The following is a 25,632-nucleotide window of genomic DNA, read 5'->3' as shown; positions in this document are numbered from 1 at the left end:
AAAAGTGTTCACGGTCTATAATTATAGGTTTAATTTTAAAAACTAAATGGTTATTAAATTATCTCTTAAACTTTTTATTTTTGACCTGTTAGATATTCTTTTAAATTTATAAATGTATTAGAAAACATATTCTTTTTAAAAAAATCAAGAGTTCATCGTTGAAACCAAATTCTTTTTTGAGTTTATTATGTTTTCAATTTTTTTTTTAAAAAAAAAAACTGGATAAACAGTCCCCATATGTATCAAAATGATATTTTAATCTAAAATTTCAAAACTTAAATTGACACCGTAAACCTTATTTCTTTAAAAAAAGATTACGAACTAAAATTTATAATTTAAATTATATTTTACTAAGATCACATTAAAAACTATTTAAAAAATTTAAAGGTTGTAGCCAATCAAAAATATAGTTGGATATCCGTTACTATTTAAAGTCAACCTTAACATAATTTATACTACAAACTTTAAAATTTGAGGTCTGATTTTCACTCCATAATTACATATTGTCAAAAATAAAAGCAAAAAATTATCATCCTAAACGTCGATTTAAGGATAAAGAAGTAGTCAATGTGAATATATAAAACTTATATTATCGATTTTGAAGTGAGATTAGGTTTTCCAATTAAAATTAAATAAAAAAAGAGTAGAGAGTAATAATAAATTGGAGGGTAAATATCAATTTATAATTTTATATTGCTAAAACTTTGAGATCGTATCAATTTAAATCTAAACTTTGGGGTTGTATCAATTTAAACCCCAAACTAATAATTATATCCATTTAAATCCTGAATTTTCATAAATATATCAATTTAAACTCTAAATTTTAATAAATATATCAATTTAAATCCTGAACATTTATAAATATATCAAAATAAAATATAATGAAGAGTTTAAGAATTAAGTTGATATATTTCTAAAAGTTTAGGGTTTAAATTGATATACTTATAGAAGTTCGGGGTTTAAATTGATACTAGTTAAATTGATATTAGTTTAGGGTTTAAATTAATACAATCCAAAAGTTTAAAATTTAAATTGATATAATTATTAATTTTAAATTTAAATTGATACTTATTCTAATTTGGAAAAAGAGGAAGGAGGGAGGGTCTTAGGAGAGAAGTCAATGATGAGAATGGAAATAAATAGCAGAGAGAAATGGAGTGTGTGAAAATAAAACCCATTTTCTGATCTCTCCTTCCAAACCCAACGCGTCTCTTTCTTTCTCCATCCGTCATTAAAAATCACCACTCTGTTTCTTGTTTTTCTTCTTCCTCACCGGCAAAAATGGCGAGCCCTAAATTCAACAAATCTAAATCGTCTCAATCCGCCGTCGTTTGGGACTGCGGAAGCTCCCTTTACGATTCCTTCGAACTTAATTCCCTCAAACGCCAACTCGATTCCGCTATTGCTTCAAGAACTCTGTCCATGCCTCATCTCCCTGGTCGCCGCTGCCTTCTTCCTTCTCCTCCACCTCCGCCACCGCCGCCCTCCAAAAGGCCCTCCAAGATTTCCAGGTCTCTCCACAAATTTCTCCGGTCGGTTTTCAGGCACAAGCCGAATTCCAGCCCTAGCTTTAATCCGGAACGACTCGACTCTGGATTCTATGTTCTGTATGAAGATGAGGCGAATTCACTCTCTAAGATTCCGGAGGTTGGATTTGCCGGATTTTCGCCGGAAATTGCTTCTTTGGTTCGACGGACTGCGTCCGAGAGATTCACGGCGGCCACTTCTATGGGTATTTCTTGTGCTTGAATGAAGGAGCCTTCTTAGAATATAGGTAAATTAGTTAAAATTTTTAATAAATAATTTTTAACAATTATCTTTTTTTTTTTTTTGTAAATTGAATTTTTGTTTTTGAGAGATTAATTGTAAGACTTTGTAGAACCTATATTAACATGTTAGACATATCTGTAATTAATTATTTAAAATTCTCATTTGCAAGTATTATTATCTAGCTAACATGAGTGTAGCTCAATTGATATTGTACTTGTATTATCAAGTTTGATCCCTTTACCTTCTTATTTAATATAATATGTTAATACCTTTGTTCAAAAAAATATTATAATCTAAATAACTTGAAATTAATATTAATTGAAAAAGAAACCATATTAATATGACTAGTTTGCTTTTATACAATATTAAAACTGTTTCAAGCCTTTATTTTTAATAATATCAATTACTTTAATCATGAGTATTGATTGAGTAATAAAAATATATTTTTTTCTTAAATGCAAGGGTTAAAAATTTGAAAATAAATGATATATTAATATTAAAATGAAAGAAAGAAAGAAAGAAAAAAGTTTAGGCGTAAGTTATAGGTTTTTTATTTTTTAAATTCTTTTAATGAAAAATAAATGAAAGCAGAAATTTTATTTGGAAAGTTATTTCCGTTTCTGGTAATTAGAAACAAATAGAAAAGTGAGAGAAAATAAGTAAAAGAATTGATTGCTCACGACTCAAAAACATCTCTTATGTGGAAAATTTGTTTAATTACGTACAAAAAATGAAGATTTAGATTGAATAATTGAGGAAAGAGAAAATTTAATGGATGTGTGAGAAACGTAAAGATTAAACATAATTTAGATAAATTTGTTCACTATTAGTTAGTTAAAAGCATGTTTTTATTTTCATGTTTACTTGAGACGAGTTTATCATATCCAAATTTTATATACGTAAGTTTATATTGTATTTTTACATCTTCTTAAAGAAAAAACTTAAAGCGTAGTCCATCTTTGTACAATTTAACTGAAATCAATAACAATGAATAACGTGACATGTGATAATTTTTTTATAATAAATTTGAATTATTTTTATTTTATTTTTAGTATGTAATAGATCTACACTTAGTTATTGTCCTTAACTAAAATAAGAGTGTTCCAAATTAATAAGATCACCTAAGTTGTCAATCTTATACTTTAGCAATTCAAAATCAAGATATAATCTTCGATATTGATTGAATAAGCTAAAAACTAAAAGACATTAAAAATAAACATCTTTGATCGACTTAATGTAATTTTTCTTTGAGAAAATAATCCTTGTATGATAATGACGTGAAGACTTGAAGTTGAAAAAAAAATAGCTTTAATATACTTAAAATTAAGTTTGTTTTTTCATATTTTTTATAAAGTTGATAAGTTAATGTATTATATTTATACTAGTGATGTTTTGTTGCTTATTTTGAATTTTTCAATGATATAATGGAAATGTCGATTTACTTTTCTTATCGATTGAATTTATGGAAATGTGAAAATATCGATATGTCAACAGAAATATAATATCATATAGATAATAAATTCAATAAACTTATACATAAATAATGTGTGAAAACATCATGGACCAAGTCTAAACAACAAGAAATTGATTTTAACCTTCTTTTATTAGGAAAGAAAAAAGTCTCGTCTTTTTTGCACACTCTCTTAGGTGTCAAGAATTTCGTAGAAGAGGGGCAAAGTATTGCGAAGAAGATGGAGCAGTATTATTTTAGGTAAGCTTTAATGAAGGAAGCTTCTTCTTTAATACATTTTTATTTATTTATTTGTTATTTATTTTGAGACGCTTCTTTATTACATATACAGCTACAAATATGGCATGAAACTTGTCATTAATAAAGCCTTATAATGGTGTGACACTTAAAATAGAAACCACTAGAATGATGTACAAAAATTGAGAAGTAGAAGGGGAATTTTTTTTACCACGGATCAAAGTGAGTTTAGTTCAACAGTAATTGGTATGATATCTTTCTAAAGGTTGAATGTTCGATTTCTCATCCCACAATTGTTGTACTAAAAAAATTGATAATGTTTTTATGTTTATTTATTAAATATTATTATTATTTTTTGACATCATTTTGAATTGCTGAAAAGAGAAATGGATCTCATAGTTTGAGGTCAAGGCACAAACAATACACAACAAAAATAGATAAGAAAAGAATAATAACGAAAATCTACCTAACATGCCTAAGATAAAACAAACACAATTCAAGGAAAAAAAGATTCTAAGGATAAAAACCCTCTTGAGTATCCTTAATAGAAGCTCCAAGTCACTTACACCAACAAAGAAAAACATCATATTGGATAATCTGACTAACCATGCCCGTAGAGGATGCAAGGTACCTCTATGGACACACACATATTACTTTAAATCATTGTTGAAAAATAGATACCAAAGGAAGAAGTTTGGAGGTGAAAGTAGTGTTCATAGGCTTAATTTTCAAAAACAAAATGATCATCAAATGGGGCCTAAATGATCCATAGACTCAACTCCACTGGTGCACATAACACAATCACTGGGGAACTAATTTCTTGTGATTGATATACAAAAAATAAAGTGGAACTCATTGATATTAATATATGATCCAAATCTATAACGTGAACAAATGGGGTATGATACTCTCGTAATATTAGAAATTTTCTAGAAAAATTGAATAATCTGACAATGACTTAAAAATAAAAATTGAGACTCGAGAACACCACCACACCATTCTATAGGTCACTACCATATCTGTTTCAAGCCTTTATTTTTATCTAAAATTTTAACGAATTTATATTTTAATGATAATTATGAATAGACTTAATGAATACATTTGTGAAAGGTTAAATTCAATATTGCAATAGGTAAAAGAATAGAGAAATCAAATTTATGACTTTATAAATTTTATGATGTGAAAGATACATAGAGCATATTTATGGCAGTAAAGATGAAAAAAAGGTGATGGTATGTACTTAAATTTTTCTACCAAACTCACTCACTTGTTTCTCGTGATTTTTATTAATGCAAAATTTAAATCAAAACCCCACAACCAATTCCATGTTTCATTTATATACATCAAAGATATTAATTAGAATCATTTAAAACCATTGTCCTCATTTTAAAGCAAGCTTTTCTTCCCAAAATGGTGTTTTAATGAAGTGTTTGTAATTAATTTTGATTTTTGAATAAGGGTGGGCTTTTAATTTGATTCGTCGAGGGTCAATTTTATGGCGTTTGATTAGAGAACTAAAAGTGGTTTCCAAAATTTAAAATCACATTTGAGAGTATTTTTACTTTTTAAAGAACAATTTTATTAGTATTTGAATACCCTTAACTTTATTTTTTGAATTCAAGTAGTCATAACACATCTTTTTTTTTACCCTTCCATGTGAGTTTTCTTTAGTCCATAGACCAAATCATAACTAAATAAAAAAGAGTTTAATGTAATATATGAACCAAAACTTCACTCAAGCTTTGCGTGAAAGAGAGTTTGATGCAAGGTATCATCTAAAGTGCACCTTATTTAGCTGGATTCAAGTTTTGTTGCGTTGAGGATCAAACAGTTGAGTAAAAAATTGTGGCACAAATGGCTCACACTTTATAAGCACGCATTAAAATCCTATATGAATTTATCTTAGTAGGAAATCTTATCAAAAGATTGGATAGTAAAACCAAACTTTGATGAACATTGCATTTACGATAAAGAAAAGAAATATAGTTTAAAAAAGAACGAGAACATGTGACCAAAGGGTCGTTTCTCAACTACAATTACTAAGAACTATGAAGATTAGCCCAAACACACTCTTAAATTGATCTAAGGTATTGATTTACTTTTATTGATGACTTACTTTAGAAATATTCTAGGAAATGAATGAACTAATTGAAAACCAAACCTCAAGATCAAGAAGAAAAAAAAGCTAAGGCTGGTTGATTTGTAGTTATACATAATTGATATATATTCTCGAAAGACTATCAATTTCATTACACTTGAGAAAAAAATGGATGAATTAAAGTTTTTTGTAGTATTGATTTTTTTTCCATAAACCAAATAAAATTTGAAAACACATACTATATGATAGATGTTATTCGCACTTTTATATATATATATATATATATATAGTTGAGGCATTTAAACCATGGAACCCTATAAAAAAATATAGATGTCATGTTCTGAGAATATAAGTTATTTATGTATCAAGATGGACCAAGAGACCAACTCAACCAAAAAGTGCACTTTGTTGCCTCAATTCGAGTTTGTTGAATCATGAACCAAAACTTTACATCAATGATAGCTTGGCATGATGTATGAATCAAAAGTGCACATTTTTTACTCTATTTAATTAATTTTGAGTTTGAAAAAAAATCGTAAAGGTACATTCACTCACAATATAGTAACTTGAAATCTTCTTATCGTAATTGGATCACCTATTATTTATGTAGCATGCAATAGTTGAGGCTTAGAGTCGAAAGTTCAAATTTCTAACCTCATATTTATAATCCTATATTTTAGAAGCAAAATACAATTAAATTTTGATTTGGGTATGCAAAATGACTAAGAACTTATGGAAGTTTTACTTTCCTTCCAATGTTGATGTGTTTTGGGGAGGGGGGTTTTAGGAAACTGATGGAGTATTGGGATTGTCCACGTAAATCCAACAACAAAGAAGATTTGGCAGAAATCGTGTATATGATGGAAGGTGTTTGGAGCTATCGTAGCACAATTAGTTTTAACCATGCTCCTCTTGATACTCAAGTTAGCAATCTTCCCGTGGAAAAAGCTTTAGAGATTTTTTCTTTAAAGAGGAAATTGCTCTTCCTAAAACCAATTTGAGCATTTATCTACATGTTAGTCATTAGAAGCCGCTAAAAGAGGATTACTTGGTCAAAGAGCACTCCGTGTAGTGGGACCGATCGGATTATTCGTGATTGTAATGGTCGTCCTATTGGGGTGGTTGCATCCCAATATCTATCAATTAGTTGGTAGAAGCTGAAGCCATTGTTGATGGCTTAAAATACATCATGATTTCTTGGAATGGGCATAACTCCCAATGAAGGTAGAACCAGATTTAATGTTTATCAAACTATCGAATCTTGAGAATTCTGACTTACCTGAGATTTATCTTTCTAATCATACTTCTTAGTAAATGTTTCTAACTTTTGTAAAATTTATGAAGAGAAAAACAAAGTTGTCCATAATCTAGTAGTTTTGTCTTTTTCTTGAACGTTCTCCTATTGGAGAGAGTTTTTTCCTCTTTTTATCTTATCACTCATCCCCGGGAGAGATTGATGTTTGGTTCTTGGATTGTTCGAGGGCTTTAATGAATTTCTGTTAAATAAAATTATAATTATAATTTAATAAAAGAAATATTCAAGCAAATTTATACTTAATACTCAAAAGTTAAAACCAATAAAACCCTCCTATTTTTCCTTTAACTCCAATTTTAATACCCAAAAATCATTTTCTGGATTTTTCTTTACTGCACATGAACCAATCCTTGTAGTTTGGAGCTTTGGGGCTGCAAATCTCAACTACCCAATTGACCAAAACATAGAAATCAATCCCATTTCCTTCCAAAGATGATAATCCATCTCTGTTCTCTTCGTCAACCTCCAACCTCTTCATTCGTCTCAACTTTTCTGAGTTCTTCTTCTTCCTCCTTCAATGTTGGAGCAAACCCACACAGGGTTTCAATGAAGCCCCACCCTCTTAGAAACAGAAGCTTCAACAGTAAAAGAAACGGGATTATCTGTGGGGCAATTTTGCCTGTGGATCCATGGGCGCCCAACATCGATTCTCAGAGCATAGCCTCCCAGATTTTTGCTTTTTCCCTGTTTCCTTACATTGGTTTCTTGTACTTCATCACCAAATCAAAGACGGCTCCCAAGCTCACTCTCTTCGGTTTCTATTTCTTGCTTGCCTTTGTGGGTGCTACCAGTGAGTTCCCATCTCCTTTGTTTTCGTTTTTAATTTGATTTACGGTTCGATATGGATAATCATTTCCCTTTTGTGTCAATAATCCATTGAAATGAGTGGCACGACTTCTTAAATTTTAATGCAATTGGCTTGTGGGTCGATGGATTCCCACTGATTTTGAAGTTTTGGATTGCTAGACTAGGATACGTCTACCCATTGTACCCATTTTGTTACAGATTTCAAAACAGTAAGCACAGTGTTTGAAATGTTGTTGGGATATATATTAGAAATATCATTTGCATACTGGCGCTTTTTCTTCTGTTTGAGTTCAACAATGGTGGAATTGTGGGGTGCTATCAAACCATTGACCTTGGGATGATAATAATTCATATTGGTTCATATTAGTTATTATGTCAATATTCATATTGGAATTTTGATTTTACGGATATGACGATAAAATATCTGACATCGATGGATATTTTGGCCAATCAACAAATATATAAAAATTATTCAAATTATTGATTAAGTTGTTTTTATTTTAAAACTTAGTTATAGATATGGTTATTAGTATTCATATTCATATTTAGATTAATAAAACATATTTTTTATGTTTTATGTGTATTTAACAAAGATATCAAAGATATCAATTGATTTTTAGTATTGACATCGAGCCCTCTGTTTTATGGATACACTGACGGACATTTCAATCATTGGTTATTAGGAAATGGGTTGTTTGGAAAAAGGTGGTTGTATATAGAGCGGGTTAGGGAGAACTTGGAGTAGACCGTTTGCAGAAATGGTTTGTTGAGGAGTTCAAACCTCTCCAAATGCTTGGGATATTGTAATTTTTTCCCTTATCAGCACAATTTTTCTGTTAGTTTCCATTTTGATTTTTGGTTTCTTTCACATGAACTTCCTCCAAATCTGGTTGAAATACCACAACTCTGTATGGGGTTGATTTTATTTATGATAATTCTATTAACAGCTTTTTAATGGAAATTTTTATCCTGATGCCTATTATTTATTGCTGATAACTACTTGATTTCAACTCATGCTGGCTACAACTCTGCAGTCCCTGCTGGAATATATGGTAATTATTCATCATCAAACACCATTTTCTATTCACATTGCTTTCTTTTTCTTTCATAAATGGCCAAATTGCTTAAATACCAATTGTTTTGCTCTCTTGGAACAGCAAAGGTTCATTATGGAACTTCCTTGTCTAATGTTGATTGGTTACATGGAGGGGCTGAATCACTTCTCACTCTGACAAATCTATTCATTGTGTTGGGTTTGAGAGGAGCTCTTAGGAAATATGGGGAGGCTGAAAACTCTACATCCTCACCTGTTCTAGAGTTGGAAAAAGAGAAGGCTGTGTTAGATAAATAGTGACTATATGTTCCCAACCTTTTGTTGAAATATTTGTTTCCATGGGCGTGGCCCGGTACATATAGGACGAAAGGCCGAGCAATGTTAGAAATGTGGAGTCTCGCTTTTCTCTCTCCTCTACTGTTATATAAACTGCCCCTTTGAGTTGTATGAATTTTCACTGATCAACCACTATAATTGTGAATCTGTCCTGTATTTTCTTTGTGGAAGCTTTTGGCTAACTTCTTAGCATTTGCACAATATTAAGGTCTTTTAGGTTTCAATAAAATTCTCCACTGTGGACTACTTTGATGCTTTTACTGCAGCAGCCATGCTAATGTCTATTGTACACATTTTTTTCCTCTGGTCATTGCTTTTTATTAAGAACTTATCTCTGTGACCTGAGTTACAGTAGCTACAAGGAACTATTCTAAGCTCCTACAGAACTGTCTCTTAGTTCCAATCATATCTTTTGTATTTGATTGGATTTGAGGTTTGAAGAAAGAACATTTACCTTTTGGAAGACAATCCAAAAATATGCCTATAATTTTCTGAGCAAAGCTCTTCTACTGCTGCAGAGCCAATTCCCACATGGATGATCATGGGTTAAATAAACCATTCTTTGGTGGTGTATCTTACATAGATCTCACTCAGTTTTCGAACTGTCAGATGCAGTTTGTCGTCTATGAATTTGTTGATTCTTGCAAGTAGTGCATAACTTTCCTCACTTGTCCGCTTCAAAATGATATTTGCAAAGCATTGTTTCTCTTTTTCTTCATTCCACAGTTGCTCCAAAGCTTATTTTACATGATTATAGTAGTGTGACTGCGAGCTAGAATTGATGATCGCCGTTCTACAAGTGTTCCATTGTTGAAATTTCTTTGGTGTTTCTTTTATTTTGCTATGTTAATATGAGTGCAAAAACTCACATTGTTCAGAAAAAGTGCTAAATATATTGAACTCTGGCCATGCTCGAGTTTTGCTCCTTCCCCTCTGTTGGGCAAATTGTTGATTCACATGATCATTGTTAGCGTTTATTTGTCACTTGATTTCGGATTCTTTTGGACAAGCTCACTGTTTGAGATTATTTGTAAACAAATGATCCATTAATATCAATTTAGTCTCTTCTAAAGAAGTGAGCTTTCATTTTAGTTTGTTCAGATACATGTGAATTTGGATTGGACACGCAGAGGAATGAAGTCCCTTTAAAAAGTTGAATTTGAGTTGTTTGAACATCTGCAGAGCCGTAGTAAGTATTCTTTCTTTTACTATAGATAGATAGAGAGAGAGAGAGAAAGAGAGAGAGTTGTATGTAGCATTTGAATCTGAAACCGACTTAGGAAAGTATAAATGGCTCAGGAACCATGTTTCAATATCCAAAACCTCTCTATTTCTACTGCAGTCCGTCCTGGAATTCGTCCAGCGATCAAATCCCACCTGAAGTTCGATGTAACAGTAGTAAAGCATGTTCAGAACGAGAGTGGCAGAGAATCACATCAAAATTTTCAGAGAAAAAGAGAACCATTTTTAAAGAGGGAGAGATAGAACCTGTCTCCAACAAGCCTGTGCATTCTATGAATGAGATCCTCCTCCTGGTCACTGATTTGAATGACCTCCCATTCCAAACTGGTAACTTCTACAAAACAAACACATTACAAAGAAGAAACTATAACAACTTCTTTTACCAACCAAAAAGGTTCTCAGTAACCATGACAGCAAAACAAGAAAAATCAGGACACCTTCTGAGTTCGATTTCCTTCTCTTGGACTGTTTCTGTGGCTGTTTCGCTGTCTTCTTAGCTTCGATTTCCATTGCCACGGAATGCAACTCTTTTGATGGGGAATGAAATCTCGTTTCGGTTTCTCTGAAGATTTGTTGCTTATTTATTTGTGGAAGATTGGTTGTTTCTTTTTCCCTTAGCTGCAGCTAGCTCTCTGAACTAAACTGGAACGACCAGTGTAACCAAACAAGCAAACAACTGATCAGCCATTGACTTGTAGTTATCAAGCTTCAAATATTTGACCCACTTGACCCTTCTCTACTCTTTTACTTTTTTCTATATATCATTAGAGTTTCTGCCACTGTGAAAAAAGAGAATATTACCTTTTATTATGGGTAAAAATGAAAATTTGAATATGCGGGTACGATGTAAATTTTGATCAAAAATCAAACCAAACCGATCCATTTTGTTTGTAGAAACAGTTGGTTGTGCTTGTCCGTTGATACTAGGTCTGAAAGGTTGATGAGGACAAGGCCTACTGTTTTGACTTTGAGGAGTGTAAGTGTTGGGTATCTTGTTCTTTAGTCAGGTCGGGTCAAATTGGACTCTTTGATTCAAATTTGGTTGAAGTCTAAAAGAAGACACCGTAAAGGTCGATAGCATCACAGTATAACGGCCATTTGAACTATATTTTATAATACAATTATTCAATGAAACTGTCAAATGTGATTATTTTTACTATTGGATTATGCTCCTAAATAATTACTAGATATGAATTTGAAGTATTTTTCCGTTCCTATCGCATACATTGCTATCCATATTGTAGCGACATTGTGAAAGCTTTATGCAATTTTTTCCTACGGTGTATGGTTTGTATTGAATTGTGTGAAAGAGTTTATTATACAAACTTAAATTTGTGTAACTTATATTTGTTGTAGGTTCAAATTTTATTTATTTTCATCTCTGAATTTTCTTTACTTTCTAAATTTCAAATATTTTGTTCTACGCTTTTAAACTTTTATATATTTTACGTGAATTTCTATTTCATTTATTATTTGGCAGAACTTTATTTTGAATTTGGAATACCTTTTATCACCACATGTGACTTCATATATTTGTTGATGTAGTTATTTATTTATTCATTATGTAAGTAAACCTAATGCATCTCTATATTAGGTCTCCGTAAAATAATATTTTATTTATTTATATATATAAAATAATGACAACAACGAAAATGTTTTTTAGGTAAAATTTGAAACAAACAAAATGGTTGAGATTTCAGAATGAAATAAACGTAAATGTTTAACCAACAAAATAAGATTTCAAGACATTTGATTTGTAACAAATAGTGTATCACATCAAACCAGCATATCATTAAACTTTAGGGGGTGTTTGTTTCAACGGTTGGGATTGGATGAGTTAAGCATCCTAAGTCCAACTCTTATTTTGGGCTTGAATTTAGGAAGCTTTGGCTTACTACATCCTTTTCCTGTGGGTTTAAATAGTATCTACTATTCAAACCTATGGATTACCCATCTCTCTGTTTTTTACCCCTCTCTATTTTTTTTCCTAATTTAATCTAGGAAGTATGTCGTGTTGGAGTTAATGTCTTAAATCTCGTAGGGTCTTATAGTTTGTAAACATTATATGAAAAAACTCTTTATATGATTAATAAAATATATGATATTTTATTCACTTTGTGTATAAAATATGTGATATTTTAGTTGCATTAATCACAAACTAATAAACTAACATCCAAGATTATCATTGTAACTTAAACATGTATGTGGTGACATATAGGTGGATCATGTTTAAGTGATAACCTAAATGATATGTAGTAGATGGATAAGACTGAGTACCTTATCTTGGTGACACTATGAGTATGATCTGCTTTGTAGGTGTTACAATTGTTGTAAAGTGTTATACAAATGATCTGATTCTGATTAGTCATGTATTAGACATGCTAGCAGGGATATTCTTTACAAAGGAGTTTGTATAAGACTAGACCACGAAATGTTTAGTCTCATTATATAACACCATTCATAATAGAGACTTACATTTCACTAGGACGACCATAGGTAACATGACCTGAATCCTAAGTGAGAACTCCTACCTGTGAGGGTGGTCATTTGATTTGTATGAGTGAGAGTGGTCAGATCGCCGACTCAACAAGGTTACCATTTTGGAGATTTGTCTAATTGGGGAGCTGGAACACAGCTATACAAGATGGAATTCAATCCTTCCCCAAAGCAGGGATAAGTAGATAAATTGCTCCCTTAAGGGCTGATTACGGGTCTTGAACAATGTGGCGCCACACTCTCTCTTTGCCCAAGAGGGGTTTAGTCATAGTAGGACTATGATCTATTATTCATTAGATGGATCAGTGGAACCTTACGAGTTAGATGTAACTACAGGGGCAAAACGGTAATTTGGCCTAGCTGTACTTACGAGCAATTTGTGAAAGGTCATTGTACTGTTGATTGGTTATATCCAATGGACACAGAAATATATCTGTAGTACGAAGAGTGCAGCTGGTTTTTAGTGGAGTGCCCGACAGTTAACAGATGGTGAATAATGTAATTAATGGTGAATAATGTAATTAATGGTGAATAATGTAATTAAAGAGTTTAATTAATTATTCATGTACCTTAGTGACCGTCGTCGGCCAACCTCCAGTCGCCATTGGCCAACTTCAACCACCATCGACCAACTTCTAGCAACCCCCTTCCCCCACACTGGCAAAATTCCGGCCACCAACTCCGTTGGCCACCCTCCAACTGCCACCTTCGGTGACCGCCACCAACCAATCTTGAAAAACATTAATAAAAATACTCTTAGTATATAATAAACTAGATAATTTTGTATATAAAAGCACTTTTAAGAAAGAATTGCAATACATGTATGTTTTATTTTTATTTTTATTTATTTTAATTAGTTTTTATCAAAAGTGTTTAATTAAAAATGAATTTTTGAAAGATATTTTTTTCTAAGTCATTCCAAACATGCCAATAGATTACAATTGTATAGTTATATTTTTTTAGGTTATATGTGTAGAACTATATATGTATGAAAGCTCTAATTTAATTTAATAGCGTTTTATTTTTTTTTTAGATTCAGAATCAATTTCTAAACGAAAATTTAAAAGATTTAAAACAACTTAGCAACCAAATAAAAACTAAAACTCAAAATTTATGATTTTTTATTCTTCAAATGTAATTTGATAAGAAAAAACTATAGTTTTTCAATTATTGAATTTAATATTAAAATACTAGTTTATTTCAATTTTAAGTTAGTATATTATGGTTAAAAAAATGATCATTTTCAAATTAGTTAAAGTAACAAAAGTCTATGAAATTTTATTTTAAAATCTAATAAAATTAAAATATCGAATTATTAAAACAATAGATTAAATAAAATTATAATTTTAGTCAAAATCTCTATTTCAATTTTTTTTTTAAAAAAATATTCTTCTAATTTTTTTAGTTTATTTTAAACTTAACTATACTAAAATAATTAAGATGAAAATTTTAAACTAATCTAAAATCTAACCGGTGATTAAATACAAGAAAATATTTTACAAACTAAATATTTATAGATCTACACTCCCAGGCTACTTGCCTGCACTCCAAACACAGACTTCTTAAACTCAGGCTTCCAAAATCTGCACCAAACATAGTTTTCTTAAACCCAAATTACCTAAACCTCTTAGTTTAATCCTCAGGTTTAAGATTTTAAACTTGTGCACCAAACGGAGTTTACGTAACACATCGAATTAGCAAAATATTGGTATGAGATAAATAAATCGACGTATCAAATTAGACTTAAATATGTTCATTTTTCAAAATATACAAATTTAACTTATGAGCCAAACATTGTGTAAACGACTTTCTTGGGATTAAATTATCAAAAAGTACCCCTCAACTACAAGGTTAGTTTCAATTATTGCATTAATTGATAGTCTTTAAATGTTTTAACAGAAAATTTTTAGTATTTGCATCCTTAAAAAGTGTAAAGTTTTTAACTGTTATTTTATGCGAAAATATTCATTAGTAAAATTTTCATTTGAAGTTAAATTATTTCTAAGTTTTGTTTTAAATTGCATGCATTGTAGTAATAGAAGAGATCGAATTCTTAGTGGAAGCAATTGATCGCCATGCCATTAATTTTTATTAAGAATTCTAAAATATAGAGAAGACAAACTTTCCTCTGAAATTCGAAAAATCACATTTTATCTTTGAAGTTTGATATTTATTTCAAAAGAGCTTTTGCAAGTTTTTGTCATTAAATAAATTGGTAAAAACAACGTATCTGCTACCGTGAACGAATCTAAACATATTTATGCAAGAAAAATTAAGACACGTGTAGCATCTATATATGAAATTTGTCAAAGTTTAGAAGTATAATTGAAAGCAACCCCAATTTACGGACATTTTTTTTTTTAATAATTTAACCTTCTCTTTATTGTTTAAACATATTTTGACCACTATATTTTCATTTTGATGTTTGTTTTTGGCTTATTCCCTTTTTTACTTCTTATTTTTTTATTTAACTTTAATTTAGGGTGGGAATTAGGACCATATACATTATTTATATAAGTTGGCAAAAAAATCTAGCTTGTAAAGCATTTGATTCTGAATGAGAATGCATTTGTCTCTTGTAGCAGCAAGTCAATTAATACCCATCTTTTCTCATTATATTTTTCTTTTTCTTCTTCTTTGAATCCCTCCCATGTCTTCTTTTTGGGGCATATATTCTATTTCCATTGCCTTTTTATTGAAATAATTCAATATTCTAAATAAAAAGGAGAAAAATAATTATTAGATGGTTACAAACTAACAATAGCAAAAACACATTTAAAAATTTTTCTAAATTTAAGTATTAGTAAACCAATCATGTCAAGCCTTAAAATCATATAACTAAAAAAAAATTATGTTAATTTGAGTATAGTTGAACTGGTTAAGACATATGTTTTTAGATCAAATAGTTAGAAATTTGAATCTTTCACTCCAAATATTCAATTGAGAAAGAAAATTAAGAAACTATACTTTTGATGGTCAATACTTTAACCGTTGTTATATAACAACCAAAGCTTATTGTATTTATATTTAACGCATACAAACTTGATAAATTTTCAAACTTATGGAGATAAATACATCTAAAATTATGGGATCAATCTATAAGCATAAGATACATTTTCTCCTAAATTCTGAAGGTCACTTCAATTTTGATAAACACAGCTCATCCTTTATTCTTTTTTTTTTTTTTTTCACAAAAGAAGAATCTGATTTCATCTCCATAAATTGAGATAGGCAGTCTTGTTTTAGTTGATGTGAAAACTGTTTTTTAGCCCATTTGAATATTGATTGATGTGACTTTATTGACTTTATATGCAAAATAGTCCTAATTTTCTAAAATAATTTCCAATTAATATTTAAAATTTTTTAATTTTACTCGTGACGTAACTTACAAATTTAGTTCCTGGACATTTATTTATCTATCTAATAGATCGTCCTTCAACTTTAAAAAATATATTTATAAGTTTAAGATACAATCGTTGTGGTTTAAATTTTGTGTGTAAGCTTCATGAACTTAGAAATATCAAATAGGTCCATAAACTTTTATTGTTGTTCTTTATAGGTCTATAACATATGTCCAACATTTTTTTAAAACTAAACATTCTATTAGACATAAATTTGAATTTTGTATTTATTAAAATGTAGTTGACTTTCAAACCATGTGTTCAATAAATTCAAAAAAATTTTAAAAAAATTCTAGTTAATAGGTAAAAAATCTATTGGACACAAAATTGAAAGTCCATGTAGATATGTATTTTTAGACATAAAATCAATACCTTTTTTTATTTATTAAACACTTTTTAAAGTTCGAAAAACACGAAATGACATTTGAGAAAGATGGTTTATTAAAAATACTAAAGATTAATATAAAATTTTCCAAATATGCCTTTTAACTCATCAATGACTTCCAAACCGAGCATAACTTAATTGGCATTCTAGTGTGTTGCTAACCACAAGGTCTGTGGTTTAAAATCCTCCTATTCTCAATTAAAAAAAAAAAAAAACTCATCAATTACTTTTTTATTTCTTCTTTTTGATAATATGGGATGGAGAAATTGAATCTCTAACTTTAAAATTGATACAAGATGGTAATGTCTAAGAGATAAAAGTACATTTTGATTTTTCATGAGTAATGATATGCTTATATACAAAAAATTCCTATAACCTATCAAATCAACTAAAAAATGAATCACAAAAGTAAGTTTATTGAAAAAAAAAAAAGGAATAATTTGAAGATGGAGTTCACTATCAATTTCACTTTTGAAGAGTATAAAAGCCCTCCAAACTTGGAAATGTATTAGCAGGCAGCTCCTTCCAAATATCTTTAAAAGTCTCAACAAAAAGCTCCAAGTTCTATTGCATCAATGGCATCTCTGCAATGCAACAAACCAGCTGACCATGACCAGCAGAAGCATGACCAACAACATCACCATTGCTTCGGCGGCCACGTCTCCGACAAGATCAAAGGCGTCTTCAAAGGCCACCATCACGGCCAGGCTCCACTGGCATCAGCGCCGGTGCACCACTCTGCCAATGCCAGCCACTGCAAGCCAACTGGGTCAAAGAAGAAGAAGGAACATCACAAGAATAAAGAAGGGGGTTTGTTGCATAAAATCAAGGATGCCTTTTCTGACCACAGCAGCGATAGTAGCGACAGTGAAAATGAATGTGACAAACCCCATCATAACAAGAAGGTAAGTTTAATTTTATTGCTTCAGTTCTCTTATTTTGAGTTCTCCGATGTATATATATTTCATGTCGGGTTTTATTATCATCGTGAAATAGAATTCACCAAGTGTTGGATTGTTCATCTATGGAAACATGAGTTATCACCGTTGATTTGCACCGTTGATCTTGAATCTAGTTGAAATGTGACGTCTATGGTTTTCATGAGTTATGCTATGGTGTTTGTAGTTATTCTTGTAGTGTGGGTGGTGAAGAGTAACCATTAAACGAGTGCAAAATAAGAAGTTTCCAAATGATCATCTATATATTTTTAATATATATCGGCTAGTTCAAGCACACTCAACTTCAAAGTTTTGATAGGATCTAGTACATTAGAGTTAATATCTTTTCGTAAAATTTTTATTTGATTTGTATTTTCTCTTATGTAATTCCTTTGCCTGGATTTGCAGAACTGAAAGGGAGAGAAGGAAGGTGAATGGATTGAAGGAACAATGTGGATGCCTCCAAACTACTACTACTAAGAATTTGAGTGAAGCAAAGATAAAGATGCACAATATAGAATAAAGATGATAATTTACGAGACTTCAATTCTACCTATTTTCCTTGTTTGAAATAAAGCTTCTGTATTCCTATCTTTGTCATCAATATGAAAAGTATGTTATAAACTAGATCATTGTGTGTGAATTCAAACAATACACATAAGCACACAAATATTATCTATCAGCAAGCTTGTTCTTTTATCGAGAAATAGCTAATGTTTAAAAGCACGTGAATATGTAAACTCATACATAATTCAATGGATAAAACACCAACTACCATTTCAAAAAGTGAAAGTCAGTAGTTCTTCCTCTGAAATAACCTCTCGCGATTCATTCCATGCTTGTACCTCTCGCGATTCATTCCATGCTTGTCAACCTCAAATGTACTTTGTCAACGTAACATTACTTTTACCCAGAATAAAAGTGATTGAAATTTCATTGATGAAATTAAACAAAACAGTAAAGGAAAATGAGTTCCCTATTGACCAAAACTAACTAAAAAGAGAAAGGGGAGGTATTAAAACTAGCATATATAATTTAAGATGCAAATTTATAAGTTGACATTACAACCGTCTATGTTACAAAATCAACCTCTAAAAAGACACATTTGTACAAGGAAAATGAAGCTTTGGTTAAAGCCATCCAAGAAACCCAGAAACAAAAGTGGCAAGGGCCTGAGCAGCAAGATTTTCGGCTTCGTCTTTACTCGAACCTTTGCCTTGAAGGTATTTCTTTGAAATCTGGAAAGAATGGTCACCACCATCAATAACATGTAATCCACTGATTGATTTCATCCTCTTCCGAATATCCTCCAACTTCTCTAAAGGACATAGAGCATCCCTGCTACCCTGAATGGCACAATGATGAGATTAAATACTGCACAATGCTATCATTGAACATCAATCAAATTTCTCAAGTGTCTATGATTGTTTATGTTTCATTTAAGTTCTATCATCGACCATCTATACCAGTGTTCACTATGCAAAGTGCTCAAATATTGGGTGTAGGATAGTAAACATTCAAACGCAACCCATGGTCCAAACGACAAAGGCGAGCCACAAAAATATTTGCCATTCAGAACAAAGCATGAGAACAGTTAAATAGCTTGGGTGACAATAGTTAATGATCCCTCGTCGAACCAAGGTAAATCCAGGCTATAGTATTACTTTGCAATAGAAGATGCGAGTTATGCTTCATATCTTCCGGAAGAGAATATTACAGCATACATTGTTCAGTTGTTGATGTAAGTTGTGTAGAGATGAGGTACCTGTACAAACATGATAGGAACGGTAACTTGCAACAGCATCTGGTCTCGCACATCCCCTTTCAAGCCCTAAATATGCAACTTTACATGATTAGTAGGCACAAGCTTGAAGATTCATTCGTACAGCGTAAAATGTCACCTTCATTGCCATTTCTAACCGTAAAGATCTTCCAAACCCATTAAGACTGACAGCTATTATCCCCAAACACTTTAATTTCAGAATGAGTCCACATCCAACATATATTAGTCCTCTGTCAATAACTTATTGCACATCTGAACTAGAAGGACAAGTTTATTTACCCATTTAAAATTCCTTATTGAAAAGTTAAGGCTGTCCCAGGATTGTTATGACCATAACTGTTAGTATACATACTTATAGATAACCATTTACAAGATGCAACAAAAACCACAACTCAAAATCAGTTTATTTACCCTAAAGCCTGAAAGGCTTTTTCAATCTGATATGCAAAAATAATCTCAAACCTTCAAGGGATACCCCAAGCAAATAATTGCAGAAGCATGAATGCCTTCCTCACAAGCTACCATGCAACTTACTCTGCGAATAAATAAAATAAGTAAAAACCACATACATGACAGAAAATCTCACACCTATTATATATGAATGAAGTTGAATGTTGCAAAGTTATATATTATTGAAAAAATTTGAAGTAAAAAATGAATTAGTCCCAAAAGTCACCAGGGATATTTTCATTCATTTCAATAGGGTATCTGAAGAAATCAAAATTCTCGTAAAAAGAAAAACACTTGAGAAGTTTATTCCATGTATGGCGACCAAAACAATACAATTTTGGACATATTTCAAATTTTCATACTTAAGAAGATGCTAAAGAGAACTCCACAAAATTAGCAAACTGATGATTGCAAGCAAACAAAAAATTATTACCTCGAACCCATTGATTTACCCGCCAAAATCAAAGGGTGCCCAGGATACTTTGCAATCGTCCTTTTGACAATTTCTACATGATATGGAACCAATTTTTCTGCCTTGGGAGGAGATTTCCTTCCACCAGAAATATCTGTCAAGTCAAAACTCATAATTTTGAATAACCAATTTTGAAATTCATTATGTTCCAATACCTAGTAATATAGCAAACGGTATACAATCCTATATCAATGTATTGTTAAATGTTGAGCACTCACATGGATAGTCAAAGGTGACAACTTCAACAGCATGCAATGCCTTGCCTAACATATCCTTCCATCTGGATGCAATCAAGAAATTTTAGTCTTCATAAGTCAACTAATTGGTCAAAAGTGTTATACAGGATAAAAGCCAACCATGCAACAATTTGAATCTTAAAGAAGAGACAAGAAACGGCTTAGAAAACACGGTAAAAAATACAGAAAAAGAATTCCACTCAGCTAGAAATCCCAGGCAAGATTTCCCAATATCCATCCACAACTGAAGAAGAATTCAACCCTTATGGGACTTCACGATAAAAACAAATGAATTCTGAAAGATAAGCCATAGAGAGCAAAGCAAAAGCCAGTAAACTACAGCAGCAAAGCTCAACGAACAACTATCCCCATTAATGTTAACTACTATGAAAATTGAACGCTAAATTCGTATCACCCTTGTCACTTTGTGATAGTTCATGAAGTAAATTAAAGAGAAGAGATAAAAGGAGAAGAAAGACCTGATCATCCATTCAGAAGAAGAAGAGGCACCAGCACCGTGAGCGAAAACGACGACAGGGGACAATCGATTAACGGAGGAAGAAGTTGCAAGTAAGGTCTCAAAGGTACCATCAACAGTGAGGCTTTTACGACGGCGTTTAGAAGGAGGTGAGGAAGCCATTGATGAAACCTAATCCCTACCAAAATCAACGAAACCCTAATAATAAACCCCACAGAACAGAGCTAACTTTGGCGCCAAACTGAGAACGATGACATTGACGAGTAGAATTGTTCATCCTCGTGCGTAAGCTTCCACTCTCCTATGTCATCCGGCCCACTCAGGCCCAAAATATATTGGGCTTTCAATCTGGAAGCCCAGCCCACAAGGAAACACCTATTTACTTCACAAAATTTCGGCTAATAGTTGATTTTCTGTTAAATTATTAAAATTTTCAGTTATGCCTTTGGATTAGGTTTCTATTTAATCATGGGATGCAAGTTGTTTTTCTCTCTCTCTGTGAGTTCAATATGAAGTTGATTTGAATCTCTAATTTCTTAATTAAACGTATATATTTTTAATTAATTAAATTATATTCAAATTGATAGGAAAGTTGCAAGTTTGAATTAGAAAAAGTAATCGACGAAATGGTCAAACTTGTTAGTTTAATTTGGAAGGTTATTCATTTACTAAGATTTTTTTCTCGTTTTATTTAGTATAAGTAAAATATGAAAGAACTTTCAACCTAAAGGGAAAAAAATACATACCAACTACTGTTGAGTATCTTCTTATAAAGTCAAAAATAGTCAATTCTTCTAATGATTTGAATAGAGTGGTCAATTCAATTTTCAAAAAAATCAATTTTGACATTATGGTTTTTTTTCTTTTTCTTATGATTGTTATTTGACGACGAAAAGAAGAACAAAAACAAAAACCGATTTATTCCACAGTGCACAACATTTTAGAAAAAAGTTTTGAATTTTCTTGGATTAAAATACCATCTTTAGCCCCTATATTTTAAATCTCATTCTAGTTTAGTCTCACTTTCCGAGTCCAAATTTAGTTAACTTTCAATAAATTTTAAAAGTTTCATAATTAATAAATTCAATACTTCCATTATGATATTGAACACCATAAACACTTGCCAGGCAAATGAAATATAGATGCTACAAACTGAGAGTGAAAATTTCACAAGTTTAAAGAACAAAATATACAAAGTACATGTATTTAGAAGTTATCAGAGCACAAACCATCTTGCTGTGTGCTGGTGAGCTCCGAGCACGGCCATGGACTAACCAAAAGGGCTGCACCACTTACATACGAGCAAGTCCACGGTACTGATCTCGGCCTTCTCGCACCACGAAGGTTGATGTTCGAAAGACATATACCAGTAAATGGAGAGTTCCTCAAGCCATATATAGAACCTGCTTGCTGTACGTTCTCGCCCCAAACATTTTTAATTGTGATGTCTTTGACAATCGGAAGAGCATTCGGGTCATACTTGTCGTCGGGATGATCTCCAGTATCACCAGCAATCTTTAGACCCTTTCTTGAACTCTCCATGTAGACATTGGACACTGTTATGTTCCTTATGAATCCTCCCCTTCCGATGTTTGTCTTGATGTTGATACCAACTCCCATGTCGTAAAAGTTCAGGTGTTCTGCCAATACATTTTCCACTCCACCGGAAGTTTCACTTCCTACTGCAACTCCAGCAAAGGGACTAGACCCTGAAACTCTTCGGATAGTAATGTCGTAACTACTGCGACCATAAGCGATGCCATATTCATCCCACCCACTCTTCACAGCTACAAGATCATCTCCAGTTGAAATGTAGGAATCTTCTATGCAAACGTTATTGCTTGAATCTGTGGACATGGACATCAGTTTGCAAGTTTTGTTACTTTCAAGGATATACAAAGCTAATATGATGAGAATTTTGAACACGGTTTAATTAGCATTTGTTTTAACAAGTTTGTTTAGTTCTTGTAATCAGAACAATGGAGCATCAAAGGATCCAAAAGTGCACCTGGATCGACTCCATCGGTGTTGGGGGAATCACGAGGAGCCAATATCGTGACATATCTGACAACAACGTTTCTGCAATAGAAGATAAAAATGTAAGATAGAACTATACAACTGCGGTGGGAGAAATATGAAGCTGTAACAAGATTGAAGATAAACTTTAGTTCTTACGTGCAGTAAACAGGATGAATGTTCCAAAACGGGGAATTCAGGAACATTACATTGGAAATGATGATATTATAAGAATTGATAAACTCAACAAGATTAGGCCTAGTGAACTTCAAAGTTCCAGTCCTCCACATATTCCACCAGGCATCACCTTGGCCATCAATAGTCCCATTCTCACCTATGACAACAATTTTACTCGGGCTATAAATATCCAAAACTTTTCCAAGAACAACACAAGTAAGGAAATTATTTCTTTCATATATAAAATAATTTAATAGATTTATACCAGTGATCACTACATCATGAACACCATCTCCATGGATAAAGCTTACATATCTTCCTCCAGGGCGCTCCCTCCCTCTTCCATAAGATGGCAATGGAGCTATTACAGGCCAATTTGAAGAATCCTGGAAAATCAAGCAAAAACAACAAGCTTACTAAGAAATTTAAATAATGCAAGGTAAAATAAAAGAAACTTTAGCTATTTAGCAAAAGAGAAGAATTACAGAGGTTGAACAAGTCTCGTGATCTGCAGCAAATCACTTAATAGGAAAGATAGTAGAGACAATAGTAGGAATGATGAAATATTTTAGACCCATGATCTTGCACCCACTAAACTGACCATCCATTGGCATACACAAAAACCCACCAGATAAGAATGTTTGTTGGAGGCTAGTAACCATAGATGAGTCAACTTTTAGACACTAACAACACATGCACAGTTTCTAATTTGAAATTCTGGCATAAATTTCTTAATGTCTAATTTCAAAAAGATTAAGGAAAGAATCAAACGGCATATATTAGACCCTATTTCCGTTTCCGCTGGCTGAAATAGACATGATCTTGTGAGGGTACTAGTAAGGGCATATGGGTAATTAGATAGGAGTGACATGATTAGAAATAAACGGAGTTCGGGATCTTAGGAGATCATTTTTTGTGAAAGCTTCCATTGTGAAACTTGGAGAGAGTAGTTCTCTCGAAAGGATATGGTATATTGTAACTTCTATTGATGTATCAATAATTGTGATTTTATAGTTTTCATGTTAGGTGGTATCCTAATAGATTTAAGACAAGTAATTACTATCACTAGTTAACAATGTTGTCATTATCATTGTAAGTTAAGTAGAACTCACCAATGTTTTGACATAGTTTACACACTAGAGATTTGAACTAACTGACAACCAATTTTGTTTACTTGAAATTGATGTCCAGATCAGCAGAATAACAATCACAAATTAGCAATCTGAACTATGAATTGACCAATCAACTAAAATAGGATCACAATCTAATTAAAAGTTAGCATCAGAGGCAGACAAAGAACAGCCTGTCAAGGGTCCAATCATACATAATGGGTATTAATTTAGAGTGGATGCACATGCCACAGCTTAATCAAAGACCCACCCAACCCACCACTTCTTGCAATTTCCATTCAGGACCCACTTTCATTCTCATAAATCCCAATCCCCTAATTTGAAAACCACTAATAATTCTCCAACAAAAACAACCTCAATATCAGAATTACCAATCAAAAAAACAAACCCTAAACAAGAACAACCATACAAATCATAAACTAGGGAAAGAACAATGAAATTTAGTTCAGAGAGAAGTTAGATACCTGAACAGCTCTGATAACAGCGCCTTTAGCAAGATACAGAGTCATATGGCTAGTTAGATTGAAGCTCTCCGTCAAGTAAACCCCTGGAGGAATGTAAAGTAAAGTACCCCCTCTTCTTCTCAAATGCTGAATCCGATAAATCGCAGCTCGAAAGGCTCTGGTGTTCAATGTTCGGCCATCGCCGATTCCTCCAAAGTCGGTAATGGAAATCTTGTCGTTCCGGTACTTCATGGGAACTATGCCGGAGCAAGTAGTGAGGTCGGCGACGGCGAGTGGAGAGGGGAAAAGGGTCGTGAAGTAGAAGAAAATGAAGAGGAAAAAGGGCACCATTGTAATGAAATGGGAAAGAAAACAAGGAGAAAGGAGTGGAGAGACCCTTTTTTTTTGGGGGGGGGCGGTGGGGGGTGGGTGGGTGGTAGATCTGAGAGTGAAAACAAGGATTAAAATCCAAGGAGGAGGATTTGAGGATTGTTAATTAATGGAAATGGTGAGGGAGAAAGAGAAGAATCAGAGCTTTGAAGAAGAAGTATGAACTGTAAACTGTGATAAGTTTGTTTGTAAGAAAAAGAGAGGCATTTAGCGTCGTGGCCCCACTTCGCATATGGGAGGAAAAAAATTTATTAATGCCCAATTTTTTTATATTGCATTTTATATATAAATAAATGGGAGAATCGATTCTAACTTCGAAATCAATAATTTAATTAACTTTTAGTTTATTCAAATTCGTTTAGATTTTATGAGACATAAATTTTAAGTTTAGAATTTTAATAGATAAAAAGAAAAAGATTGGTTTTATATCTTACATGGTAGTTACATTTTAAATTCCTATAATTTGAGTTGGACTGTGTTGGTCTTTTTTTCTTCGATTTTTTTTTT

The 25,632-nt window shown here is 32.1% G+C and overlaps 6 protein-coding genes across 7 annotated transcripts; 3 read left to right on the top strand and 3 right to left on the bottom strand.

The window, feature by feature from the left end:
- The first annotated feature begins 1,123 nt into the window (after window positions 1-1,123).
- On the top strand, window positions 1,124-3,715 carry LOC120067824 (Avr9/Cf-9 rapidly elicited protein). Its single transcript, XM_039019417.2, has 2 exons — window positions 1,124-1,774; window positions 3,379-3,715. Exon 1 carries the CDS (start codon window positions 1,282-1,284, stop codon window positions 1,747-1,749), a length of 468 nt encoding a protein of 155 aa, XP_038875345.1. The 5' UTR covers window positions 1,124-1,281; the 3' UTR covers window positions 1,750-1,774; window positions 3,379-3,715.
- A 3,430-nt stretch (window positions 3,716-7,145) lies between these two features.
- On the top strand, window positions 7,146-9,258 carry LOC120068528 (1-acyl-sn-glycerol-3-phosphate acyltransferase). 2 transcript variants are annotated; one of them, XM_039020333.2, is made up of 3 exons: window positions 7,146-7,681; window positions 8,733-8,750; window positions 8,856-9,258. In XM_039020333.2, the coding sequence occupies exons 1-3, from the start codon at window positions 7,324-7,326 to the stop codon at window positions 9,047-9,049; spliced, it is 570 nt and encodes a 189-aa protein (XP_038876261.1). In that variant the 5' UTR covers window positions 7,146-7,323; the 3' UTR covers window positions 9,050-9,258. The 2 variants fall into 2 exon arrangements, with proteins under 2 accessions (XP_038876261.1, XP_038876260.1); XM_039020332.2 differs by having other exon boundaries at window positions 8,691-8,750.
- Window positions 9,259-10,218: 960 nt separating this feature from the next.
- Window positions 10,219-10,967, bottom strand: LOC120067001 (transcription factor CPC-like). The gene is made up of 3 exons (XM_039018348.2): window positions 10,768-10,967; window positions 10,577-10,664; window positions 10,219-10,465 (listed from the first exon to the last, which is right to left on the bottom strand). The coding sequence occupies exons 1-3, from the start codon at window positions 10,838-10,840 to the stop codon at window positions 10,384-10,386; spliced, it is 243 nt and encodes an 80-aa protein (XP_038874276.1). The 5' UTR covers window positions 10,841-10,967; the 3' UTR covers window positions 10,219-10,383.
- Window positions 10,968-17,133: 6,166 nt separating this feature from the next.
- LOC120067846 (uncharacterized) lies at window positions 17,134-18,177 on the top strand. Its single transcript, XM_039019447.2, has 2 exons — window positions 17,134-17,517; window positions 17,959-18,177. Exons 1-2 carry the CDS (start codon window positions 17,188-17,190, stop codon window positions 17,962-17,964), a joined length of 336 nt encoding a protein of 111 aa, XP_038875375.1. The 5' UTR covers window positions 17,134-17,187; the 3' UTR covers window positions 17,965-18,177.
- Window positions 18,178-18,563: 386 nt separating this feature from the next.
- LOC120067845 (alpha/beta-Hydrolases superfamily protein) lies at window positions 18,564-21,314 on the bottom strand. Its single transcript, XM_039019446.2, has 6 exons — window positions 20,971-21,314; window positions 20,474-20,535; window positions 20,217-20,349; window positions 19,796-19,868; window positions 19,316-19,381; window positions 18,564-18,896 (listed from the first exon to the last, which is right to left on the bottom strand). Exons 1-6 carry the CDS (start codon window positions 21,129-21,131, stop codon window positions 18,681-18,683), a joined length of 711 nt encoding a protein of 236 aa, XP_038875374.1. The 5' UTR covers window positions 21,132-21,314; the 3' UTR covers window positions 18,564-18,680.
- Window positions 21,315-22,043: 729 nt separating this feature from the next.
- Window positions 22,044-25,386, bottom strand: LOC120068434 (putative polygalacturonase). Its single transcript, XM_039020201.2, has 5 exons — window positions 24,757-25,386; window positions 23,428-23,548; window positions 23,145-23,319; window positions 22,978-23,048; window positions 22,044-22,816 (listed from the first exon to the last, which is right to left on the bottom strand). Exons 1-5 carry the CDS (start codon window positions 25,084-25,086, stop codon window positions 22,176-22,178), a joined length of 1,338 nt encoding a protein of 445 aa, XP_038876129.1. The 5' UTR covers window positions 25,087-25,386; the 3' UTR covers window positions 22,044-22,175.
- Between the last annotated feature and the right edge of the window lie 246 nt (window positions 25,387-25,632).

The sequence above is a fragment of the Benincasa hispida genome, chromosome 12 (assembly GCF_027475165.1).
Source record: "Benincasa hispida cultivar pf3 chromosome 12, pf3_genome.v1.1, whole genome shotgun sequence".
In the NCBI taxonomy this organism is placed as follows: domain Eukaryota; kingdom Viridiplantae; phylum Streptophyta; class Magnoliopsida; order Cucurbitales; family Cucurbitaceae; genus Benincasa; species Benincasa hispida.
Note: the sequence above shows the minus strand (reverse complement) of the source record. Positions and strands in the feature narration are given on the sequence as shown.

What these genes read in the sequence shown, in the direction of transcription:
- LOC120067001 (XM_039018348.2), bottom strand. Translation starts at nt 10,840, where the DNA reads ATGGAAATCGAAGCTAAGAAGACAGCGAAACAGCCACAGAAACAGTCC. An exon ending in AAGGAAATCGAACTCAGAAG is followed by an intron (nt 10,665 to 10,767) that starts GTGTCCTGATTT and finishes TTTGTTTTGTAG; the next exon opens with AAGTTACCAGTTTGGAATGG. An exon ending in CACAGGCTTGTTGGAGACAG is followed by an intron (nt 10,466 to 10,576) that starts GTTCTATCTCTC and finishes ATCGAACTTCAG; the next exon opens with GTGGGATTTGATCGCTGGAC.
- LOC120068434 (XM_039020201.2), bottom strand. Translation starts at nt 25,086, where the DNA reads ATGGTGCCCTTTTTCCTCTTCATTTTCTTCTACTTCACGACCCTTTTC. An exon ending in CTGTTATCAGAGCTGTTCAG is followed by an intron (nt 23,549 to 24,756) that starts GTATCTAACTTC and finishes TTGATTTTCCAG; the next exon opens with GATTCTTCAAATTGGCCTGT. An exon ending in TCATGATGTAGTGATCACTG is followed by an intron (nt 23,320 to 23,427) that starts GTATAAATCTAT and finishes TTGTTGTCATAG; the next exon opens with GTGAGAATGGGACTATTGAT.
- LOC120067824 (XM_039019417.2), top strand. Translation starts at nt 1,282, where the DNA reads ATGGCGAGCCCTAAATTCAACAAATCTAAATCGTCTCAATCCGCCGTC.
- LOC120067845 (XM_039019446.2), bottom strand. Translation starts at nt 21,131, where the DNA reads ATGGCTTCCTCACCTCCTTCTAAACGCCGTCGTAAAAGCCTCACTGTT. An exon ending in GGTAAATCAATGGGTTCGAG is followed by an intron (nt 19,869 to 20,216) that starts GTAATAATTTTT and finishes ATTTATTCGCAG; the next exon opens with AGTAAGTTGCATGGTAGCTT. An exon ending in TTCCTATCATGTTTGTACAG is followed by an intron (nt 18,897 to 19,315) that starts GTACCTCATCTC and finishes TGTGCCATTCAG; the next exon opens with GGTAGCAGGGATGCTCTATG.
- LOC120067846 (XM_039019447.2), top strand. Translation starts at nt 17,188, where the DNA reads ATGGCATCTCTGCAATGCAACAAACCAGCTGACCATGACCAGCAGAAG.
- LOC120068528 (XM_039020332.2), top strand. Translation starts at nt 7,324, where the DNA reads ATGATAATCCATCTCTGTTCTCTTCGTCAACCTCCAACCTCTTCATTC. An exon ending in TGCCTTTGTGGGTGCTACCA is followed by an intron (nt 7,682 to 8,690) that starts GTGAGTTCCCAT and finishes TATTTATTGCTG; the next exon opens with ATAACTACTTGATTTCAACT. An exon ending in AGTCCCTGCTGGAATATATG is followed by an intron (nt 8,751 to 8,855) that starts GTAATTATTCAT and finishes CTCTTGGAACAG; the next exon opens with CAAAGGTTCATTATGGAACT.